The sequence below is a fragment of the Cynara cardunculus genome (assembly GCF_001531365.2).
Source record: "Cynara cardunculus var. scolymus isolate 2C chromosome LG 9, CcrdV1, whole genome shotgun sequence".
Classification (NCBI taxonomy): Eukaryota; Viridiplantae; Streptophyta; class Magnoliopsida; order Asterales; family Asteraceae; genus Cynara; species Cynara cardunculus.
This window is the reverse complement of record NC_037536.1, coordinates 13,527,575-13,538,429: the sequence shown is the minus strand read 5'-3', so window position 1 is coordinate 13,538,429 and position 10,855 is coordinate 13,527,575. Positions and strand designations below refer to the sequence as shown.

Here is a 10,855-nt window from a genome sequence, read left to right as displayed (position 1 = left end):
TAGGGATGAACAAGTTTAAGAGTTTTAAGAGTTTAAGAGTTTTTAAGAGTTTTAGCCAAATGCTTTATAATATAGTATAGATATATATATATTTGGCGGTCGGTTTGGTCCAAACCGCCCAAAAAAGGTTCCAGATCGCAGACCGGACCGCCCGGTTTTACTATTTTCCAAACCAGATCGGACCGCTCAAACCGCCAAAAACGATCCGGTTTGACTTGGTTCAGCTGGTTTGAGCGGTCCAACGGTTTTTTTGAACACCCCTAATTAATAGGCTCTCATGATATAGTGCAAAATGAAATATAATTGTTTGGTAATTCTTTACAATAAAATTAAGGTGCTGAATGGCTAAGGAATACCCATGATACAAAATCATTCAAAAAGTTTTACAACCATTAATTTTTATAATATAGTATCATACATCAATAAAATATATCTTGCAATCGTCCTGAGAAAAATAAGTTCAAAATTTCATTTATATATCCAATCTTGTCGTCTCTCTCTCTCTATATATATATATTTATTTAGGGTTGGGTTCACGTAAGATCGGTCTGTTTTCATGAGACCCGTAATGAAGGTAAAAAACACCGAACCTTCACAGCAAAAACAATGTGAAGGTTACCTTCACAGCGCTTTCCTGTAGAATTTCAAGTGTAAAAAAATGTTTTTACGGATCTTATAAAAACATGTTGGTCTCACGTGATCTCAAATCTTTATATATATGTGTGTGAAAATATATGTACAACAATATTAAAATACACCATCATCAAATTAACAATAAAAAATATGAGTGTGATGCCTCATGGTTGTTTGATTATTGATTCAATGAAAATTACGTAGTGATTCCTCTAGAATATTAACTTGATGGGTATTCTTCAACGAAAACATGATAACATATTCTTTAAATTCAATTCATCATCATTGATTACTCATCAATACATATATAATAGTAACCACTTCATATGTCATCTTACATGCAAATCATGAAACACAGTCAATGCAGGGGCGACATGGTTTTGGGTCGCGGCTAAGTCGCTTGAATCATATGTGAATTTAGTGTAAAATCACATGCGATTCGATCATTTTTGTGTTTTCTTATCTGAGTATTGTTCTCGTATGAATATAACTATATATATATATATATATATATATATATATATAGGGTTAGGTTTTGGTGAGAAGTGAAGTTATGGTGAGAAGCGTAAGAAATGATCTTTGTTATTAGATCAATCATAATTGAATGTTAACACTAATGAGGTGTATCGAGATGCACCGGATCAATTCATTTCTAAACTCCAATTCATGGATGAGTATGAGATCAGAAGTGATCAAGGGTTCAAAAATCTATTCTTACGTTTCTTACCTTAACTTTTTTTCTCACACGATCATTTGCTATATATATATATATATATAGAGAGAGAGAGAGAGAGAGAGAGAGATAAGATGTTTCAAATGCAACTCATCATATTTGTACAACCAATGCAACTCAATCAATTGAGATATTTATAGAAATGATGAAAATTCATTTATTATGATTTGAATATTTATGGAAAACGACTAAGGTTCATTAATTATGATCAATAATTTATATCAGAAAACAATCAAAACTTTTATAAAATCACATATTCATCAAATTAAATGGACGGTTGAAATTGAGTTGTATTGGTTATACAAATGTAAATGGTTGCGTAATAATTCACCTCTCTCTCTCTATATATATATATATGTATGTATATATAGGTAATTAATTAGTTTCAAATACAAATATCTCTTCAGTACAAACCATACAACCTAATATTAACCGTTCATTTAGCCTAATAAATATATGGTTTCATAAGTATCTTCACTGTTTCATGATCTAAAACTTTACTAATAAAAAATGAATTATTATCATCTTCCACAAATATACAAATCATAATAAATAACTCTTATTATTTCAATAAATGTGTCATTTGTTCGGTTTGTATTGTTTTGTACTAAATAGATTGTGTGTATTTTGAACTCCACACACACACACACACACACACACATATATATATATATATATATATATATATGGTTGGGTTCACGTGAGACCAAAGTTTTTTTCGTGAGACCCGTAAGACCAATTTATGTTCATTGATCAACTTTATAAGCCAATGATCTAATGTTCTAAAGTTGCACGGTGACAATTTTGTGATTATTGAGAAGTCTCGTGGCGTTTATGAAAGTTCAGATTGTCAAATTGTAGATTTAATCAAATGGTTGAGAATTGGTCTTACGGGTCTCACGAAAAACCCTTGGTCTCACAAGTCACATGATCCCAAGTTTATATATGTATATATACATGGTTGGGTTATGCCGAGAGGGAGAGTTATGGTGAGAAGAGTAGAAGAATATCTTCATCATTGAATCAATCATAATTGAAGATCTTCACTAGATCAACAGTAATGAGAAACACCAAATCAATTTTCTTCTAAAGTGCAATTCATTAGTTGGTTTGAGATAAAAGGTGATCAAATATCCAAACATCTTCTTATACTTCTCACTTTAACTTCATCCTCACACGATCCTTCGTCTATCTCTCTCTATATGTACATATATATATATATATATATATAGAGAGAGAGAGAGAGAGAGAGAGAGAGGAGATATACTTTGTAAACCACGTTATTTGTACAAACCGTACAAACCTCATTAAACTAATCATAATTTCTCATTTTGTTCATTTTTTTTGTAATTATGAGAGGTTGATTAATCATTTTTATTATAGAGAGTGTTAATCATGAATATTATCATCTTTATTATTTTAATTTTAGAGAAATACATGAAACAGTTTCATTAAAATTTCATTAAGTATTATATGAAACAATTTCATAACCACATATGAAATAACTTCATCAAAAAAAGTATTATATGCAACAATTTCATGAATTTTTTTTCTCCATAAGATTAAACAACGAAATCGACAGATGAGGGTGGTTTGCACGGTTTGTACAAATTAAGTGGTTTACATTTGATCAAACATCTTTCCCTCTCTCTCTCTATATATGTATATATTAAAAATAATATAATATAAAATACGTGAAAATATAGTGTTTATATGTTCAGAATCATTTTTTTCACACCAACAACATTATATTTTCATACGTGAAACAATATATAAAATTAATTTGTAAGTTTACATGATTTATTTGGGTTACTGTTGTACATCACACGAGTGTGTGTATATACATATGGATTGATCCCCTTTAATCTCAAAACCCACCAATAAATCGTTTTTATATGGATTGATTCGGTGCATTTCATCTTAATGTGTATTTAAGAATGAAAATCTCATGTTTGTTTCCCTTTTAATAATTCTATTAAAAAATAACATCTGAATCGGTAAGAGATAATTGTTGATAAATTTTTTTTTTTTTTTTTTGGGTGATGCACCTAATTTTGGGGCTCCTACATAAAATTGGAAAGATTCCAGGTTTAAGACGAATAGTCAAGCAGAGGATGCATTAAGAAATTTGAAAAAGAAAAGGGTGGCCGGAGGGTGGTTGGAACTTCAAACCAACTTCATTCCTGTCTGGATATGATCAACACACCACTCAATTTCAAAATCTCTCTTTTTTCAACGCAATCCGCACCTTGTTATACAGAGATTTGAACCACAAGTGTGTTACTGAGATGGCAGGAGTGGTGGTTGTACCAAGAGGAACCGGCTGCGGCGGCGGTTGTGGTGGTGGTGGTGGTCGTAGTGAAAATGGAACGACAGAAGAAGCTTCTTCCAAACAACACCAGAACCACATCTCCGTACTCGAGCTCCTCATAGCAGCTCTGAGAAAATCAATGGCGGCTTGCCGAGTCGATCAAAGAGAAGAATCGAAATCATCAGCTATTCATCAAATGGAAATTGGATGGCCGACGGATGTGCAACATCTGAGTCATGTTACCTTTGATCGATTCCACGGATTTTTAGGTCTTCCTGTTGAGTTCCAAGTTGAAATCCCCTGTCGAGTCCCCAGTGCCAGGTGCCATATACAATGCTTCTTTGTTGGATCGATTACTTTCCACTAATTAATCATTTTTCAAACACAAATTGCTCTAGATTTCAAATTTTCTGGCTGATATAAATTATAGAATCCACTTCTATAAGTTGACACACAGCTTTGTTAAATGCACATGCGTTACATATTTGTGTTTAAATTTCTGTAAATGGTTGGGAATCTAGGGTTTATGAGTTCATTCACAGCAGAACACGGTGCAAACTGGTCAAATTTCTTAGCAGTAAATGACAAACTGGGACCCTCCTGCTGTTTGATCCCCAAGAAAATAGTAAAAATGGGAATCCAAAGTTCAATAATTTGGGGGTTTACATTTTAATTGACTGACAATTGGGAAATTTGGTATGCACACTATTCATTCAAATGGAAACAGCTGAGGTTTAGCTTTGTATGTGAAACTAGTTATATTTGAACTTCAATTATGATAACGATTTACAACTTGTTACAGAAATTTTCTTTCTAAATTTGGGATCGAGGTCCAAATGCATAACTTTTACTCTATAATCGCTCATGCCAAAATGGTTTTGCATTATAATGCCAATATGTCATGGACATATGATTTGATACTCTAATCATGTTTATTTTTGAAGTATATAATAATTATGCACTGCACAAACTCACACACACACTTCTCATCTTTGGTGAGGTATGAACCCTTGACCTTCTGGGAGGCCAGGAGGATGGGTTCTACAGGTACAAGGGTACCGCTGAGCCAGCAATCATTTAGTACTCTGATCATGCTCCTGACGTGTCTATTCTTGTTGTGTAGTGCTAGTGTTTTTGGCGTTTCAGCAGAATCGATGCAGTGCTCGTATGATTCAAGAGGCAACAGTGTGCCGACAATTCTCTTGCTCATGCAAGAACGGTTATATGCTCACGGAGGTCTAAAGGTATACCACATGTAAATAGATAGCTTCTGTAGAATCTCACACATAATGAATAGTGCTTGTGGAAGCCCTATCCCCTTACACGAGTATTAATCACCTGTCCCCAAACTCCATGCCCCATCTGTCCACAATCAACCACTGACACATCATTACTTCATTGAAGAGAGATAACAAAAAAGGGTTGTTTGGTGGGACAAGAAGGGGATATGGAGTTTGGGGACATGTGATTTGATCCCCATGGGATTCCACACGAGTTTTCAGACTATCCTATAGTAAATACCCCACCCGATGGGAATTGCTTTTATTTCCATTGTAGGATATTGGGATGTCCATTAAAATTGGAAAGTTTCATTCTTTGCAAATATTGATCCACGTCCATTAATGGAGCACCTACCCATCTATTGTGGAATTTTGCACGATGAATATTGATTATGGAATCTACATGCTCTATCCTGTCACACTAGTGCCTTAGTTACACTATATGCATGAGACCGTGAGCCCCATGGGATCCCACAATTTTCATTTTCTTTATGTATCTGTGGATGCCTGGTCGGCTTGTGCATACCTCGACTAATCCCATGGGCCCTGAAGATAACAGGCAGGAAACTCATTTTTCTAGCAGCCTTGAGGAGACTCAAATTGACGATCTATGGGGAAGAGCCCCAAGATCTAACATTTCTTTGCCAGTTGAGCCGACCATAATATATGTTAGAGTCTCACATCGGCTAGAATTGAAACGTAATATATGTTCTAACCTCCCTTCTCTCCTTAGTGGCTAGACAGTAATCTAATGGGGTTACACATATTTTGTTGCTTATATGCCCTCGTCATGAATCAAGACCAACTGTATTTTCCGTTGAAATTTGGTTTTATAGGCAGAAGGAATTTTCCGAATAAACCCAGAGAACAGCCAAGAGGAGCGGGTGAGAGACCAGCTAAACAGAGGCATGGTGCCTGAAGGCATCGAGGTTCATTGTTTAGCCGGTTTAATAAAAGCTTGGTTCAGGGAGCTTCCGTGTGGCGTGCTTGATGGGCTTTCTCCTGATGAGGTTTTACAGTGTAATACAGAAGATGAGCGCGTTGAGCTCGTTAAACAGCTCAAACCCACGGAGACCGCATTGCTCAATTGGGCTATCGATCTTATGTCGGATGTTGCCCAACACGAAGAATCCAATAAAATGAATGCCAGAAATATTGCCATGGTTTTTGCCCCAAACATGACTCAGGTAAATCCTATTTCATCTTTATGTTTGATGTTTGCAAGCCATTGATCTTAGAGGTGATCATTTACAGGCTTGGGCCTGATGGGCCGGACCCAACCCACAGGCCTAATATAGTTAACCCAAGTCCCTTTTTTGCGGCTTGATAACTTGCCGGTATCCGCCCTATAAACGGTCCTACGGACTAACGGAACTAAAAAGTCTTTTGCCTTTTAGAATAACATAATGTCGGTAAAATCATTCAAAATAAACAATTTTCTTTATTTTTTCTTTTGAGATCTGAGGTCAGGTCAAGAGCTACGTATACGGAAAATTGGGAATTCGGAATCGGGAGGCCCTCCGAAATTTTAATCCTAAAGTTAATTAATTATAAAAATATCTAATGGGCCGGACGGGCCTGTTTGAATTTTGATGGTCCATTTCCGCCTTGTAATCTTAGCCTGTTAGTCCGGAGTCTGGATCCACCCCTTTTTTTGAGAATGGGTGTCGAATCCTTCTTTTTTAACGATCCCGATGGGTTGGGTCTAACGAGTCGTCTGGTCCATGAACAACTCTAATTGATCCTTTGTGGTTGTGTTGTATCAAAAAAGATGTAAGTGTTGACTTTTAAGGTAAAAAAGACTACTATTTAGCATAAGATTGTTATGAACATATAAACAGTTAGTTGTATAAGATTTACTGAATACATGTTTTAAAACATCTGACCGTTAGATCAAATACTATTATTTAGTTATTGGTGACGGTATCCAACCCTCCAAATATCATAATGACGTTTTTTCTGTTGAATTCCATTTCTCGGTCAGATGTCGGACCCATTAACAGCTCTAATGCATGCGGTTCAAGTGATGAATTTGCTCAAAACCTTGATCACAAAAACGCTAAGAGAACGCAAAGAGAACACAACCAACGAGGAATTCAACTGTCGAGAAGAGATCCAAACTAGTTGCGATCTTAGAAGACGGGGGTCATCCGAATCCGAAGAAGACGACAACGATGAACACATCCGTTATGATCTTTGTGGCAATAGTGTAGATGGTGAGATAGAAGAAAGTTTCTTGAAACAAACGAAGGAGAACAAACCCGCCAAAGATCGGTTCAAGAAAGAATGGGATGATCATACGGTAACACCACGATCCGACCCGACTAGCGGATATGATTTTCGAGAGGAATCGTTGGTCATGAGCGATGGGTGCGTGTCGGGTGGTGTGAGTCGGGTTTCTAAAGAAAGTGAAAATGGCAAAAATGGAATGTATGAACTGAATTTGCCCAGCTGACTCATTCTTGAAAACATTTAGCAATCACTGCACAAATCTTCAATATTAACTCCTTGTTTTAAGATCTTTTCTTGTAGAGAACTGATATTAAATGTGAGAATATGTGGAATTCCATCAAATTACTTTACAAAAGAGTGTTTAAGGACAGAAGGTGGTTTCAACATACATAGAGGAGAACTCGTCCAAGTTTGACTGATGTTGGACTTTAACACGCCCCTTCCAAACGGAGCTAAGAGTGTCAAGAGGGGTCTAGAATAGTACAAATTGCCTCAAAGTATCGAGTCTTTAAAGTGATAGACCTTGGCTCTGATATCACGTGAGTATATATGAGACTCCTTAGGTTACTCTCCAAAAGAACCCTTGTGAACAGAAAGCGCTAGACGAGCACAAGTTGTCAGAGTGTTGAGTCTTTAGAGTGGTAGATGTTTCTGATACCATGTGAGTGGCCTTAAACCCTGACTGATGCCTATTGCCTAGGCACGCCCTATAAAATCCCGACTAGAAAAAAAACATGTAAAAGCTAAGTTAAGCCCTCCTTGAAAAAACCTGACCCTTTTTCACGGAAAACGGGCTTGGAAGTTCCAAAACCAGCCCTGAAAAATCCTAGGCCTTGTGCAAGTATATGCAGAGTCTTTAGATTATTTTCCGAAAGAAACCCCTCTGAAAGAAAAGGTGGTTCCAACATATATAAAAACAATGGTCCGAGTCTAGCAGGTGCACGACTTTAACACAAAACAAGTATCTTTGTACAGTTTTTGTTAACAGTAAAACATTAGAAATCAAACTAACTCAATGTATCCCACACAAATGTAAGGTTCGGACCAAACTAACTCAGTATATCCCAAACAGATATAAGTAGCCAAAAGCATATATAACATTTAGAAAAAGTAGCCAAAAAAGAAAGAAAGAAAAAGAGAAGTTTGGATGAAACACCTTTTTGTGGATTCCATCTTTAATTTCTCTTTCTTTTTTACCATTTTAAAAAGAATTCAAGAACCCAAACAAGTTTGCCAAAACTCTCTATCATCCAATTTTGAAGAATCAACAAACTCATGGCATCTTTGATCTTGAGTGGTATGATTTGCTGGCATCATCATCATCATCTTGCTCTCACCCCAGTTTTTGTCATCATCATCATCATCAATGTCTTCCTCCTCCTCATCAACATCATCATCATGATCATGACCATGAACATACCCATGATCATGAACATGACCATCATCATAGCCATGATCTTGATGATGGGTATCATGGGGTTTGTCATGAACATGGAATGAAAGATCATAACTGCAAGATTCAGCATCATCATCCATGGCTGCTGCTTGTAATTGTTGTGGTTCTTCATGATGATGGTGATGATGAACATCTGTACAGGAATCATCAGAATCAGCAGATGATTCAAAGAGCAAGAATGGAGTCACATCAATCATACCATTTTTCATCTTCCAATTCCATTCCATATCTTTAAGGGAGGAATTGAAGGGAGGATTGGAATGGAATTGGAGTGTTTATCACTTGGATTCCTTAATGATGTAAGTGAGAACTTTAAGAAAGCTATATCAGCTTTAATAAGTATGTGTTTTTTACCCCCCCACACACACATTATTTATATATATATATATATATATATATATATAGGGGAGCGATCAAATGCAAACCACTCAATTTGTACAAACCGTGCAAACCGCATTCAACCAATCATAATTTTTCATTTTGTTCATTTTTTTGTAATTATGAGAGATTGATTAATCATTTTTATTGTGGAAGGTGTTAATCATAGATATTATTATCTTCATTATTTTAATTATATAGAAATACATGAAACAGTTTCATTAATGTTAGAGAAATACATAAAACAGTTTCATTAATGTTAGAGAAATACATGAAACAGTTTCATTAATGTTAGAGAAATACATGAAACAGTTTCATTAAGTATTATATGAAACAATTTCACAACCATATATGAAACAACTTCATCAAAAAAAGTATTATATGAAACAATTTCACAAGATTAAACAATGAAATCGACAGATGAAAGTGGTTTGCACGGTTTACACAAATGAGGGCGGTTTTCATATGATTACTCCTCATATATATATATATATATATATATATATATATATATATATTTGGTATCACGTGAGACCTGACTGTTTTCGACCGCATAAATAATATTGAACCTTCGCACCAAAACATTTCATAGTGTTTTTGTTGTGAAAATTCAAAGTTTTTTTTACCTTCACAATGTTTTGCTGCGAAGTTTCAGTATCGTTTTTAAGTATCACGAGTCTCACAAAACATACAGCTTCACGTTAATCCAAACATATATACATATTCTATATATATATATATATATATATTACATATTATATATGAATTTGGGGTTGGGAGTGGTGGGTGGTGGGCGGGGGCGGAAGATCGGCTGCTCTGTTTGAAATAGAAATAGAAATAGAAATAGAAATAGAAATAGTGGAACGTGGTGTGATTGGTGGACTTTGGGAGATAAAGCAAAAACACGAAGAAAATAAAACATTTTTTTTAAAGAAAATCCATCTTTTTCTCATAGCGACAGCGTTTTCTTAAAATATACAAAAAATATTAATTTAATTATAATACTATATTATCCTAAAAAAAAAGTATGTGGATTTTCAGATCAAATTATGTGTACTGATTAATCCTTTTGATGACTATGAATGATTTATTAATGTCTGGATTCGAGCCCGAGAAACAGGAGCAAACCTATATATCTCAGCTCAACATATTTTTGCAGGTAGGATTTTTTCTACGGTATGGAAGGTGTATCCGTTAAACTTTAAATGGTGGTTCTAGATATTAAAAAATACTAGAAGAGTAATGTAGCAAGACATATCTCGATTTTAATGTTTTATTTTATTATTTTAATGTCAATATCAAATCAACTATTTAAAAGTTTACATTTTCTATGTAATTTCTTTAATTTTTTTTATTATAATTTAATTTAAGTTTAATAATAAAATAATTTATTTTTTGTTTAATAATATAATATTTTATAAAGATAATAATTAAATATTCTGTTAGAACTCAATGATTATTTTAATTATATTTTAGATTTTTTATATTTAAAATGAGATGTTTATCATGTATTTGATTATGTTTATCTGCAGTTAGTTATACAAATTCAGATATGRAGCTTTAATAACTTGTACTTACGTACAATCTACTTGTAATCTTGAGTTTTAAGTAATATACATTAATAAACAGTACCTTAAGCATAAAAAAGTGGTTTTTAAGAGTTTTTGTCAAATGTTTTATGATATAATATAGATTATGTGTTTTTAAGAAAACAATAATGATTTTATTTTTGAATGAAATATAAATTGAAGATATCATAAAAATTTAAAAAAAAAAATATCAATGTTAATATCAAATCAACTATTTAAAAGTTATATTTTTATGTAATTTCT

The 10,855-nt window shown here is 34.1% G+C and overlaps 1 protein-coding gene across 1 annotated transcript; it reads left to right on the top strand.

The window, feature by feature from the left end:
• Positions 1–3,436: 3,436 nt before the first annotated feature.
• Positions 3,437–7,537, top strand: LOC112518161 (rho GTPase-activating protein 2-like). Its single transcript, XM_025125764.1, has 4 exons — positions 3,437–3,998; positions 4,801–4,921; positions 5,794–6,144; positions 6,942–7,537. Exons 1-4 carry the CDS (start codon positions 3,655–3,657, stop codon positions 7,410–7,412), a joined length of 1,287 nt encoding a protein of 428 aa, XP_024981532.1. The 5' UTR covers positions 3,437–3,654; the 3' UTR covers positions 7,413–7,537.
• The last annotated feature ends 3,318 nt before the right edge of the window (positions 7,538–10,855 follow it).

Bases quoted from the DNA above. Each gene is read 5' to 3' on its own strand.
- LOC112518161 (XM_025125764.1), top strand. From the start codon at position 3,655: ATGGCAGGAGTGGTGGTTGTACCAAGAGGAACCGGCTGCGGCGGCGGT. The intron at 3,999-4,800 runs GTGCCATATACA...CTTGTTGTGTAG, and splicing joins TGTCGAGTCCCCAGTGCCAG to TGCTAGTGTTTTTGGCGTTT. The intron at 4,922-5,793 runs GTATACCACATG...TTGGTTTTATAG, and splicing joins ATGCTCACGGAGGTCTAAAG to GCAGAAGGAATTTTCCGAAT.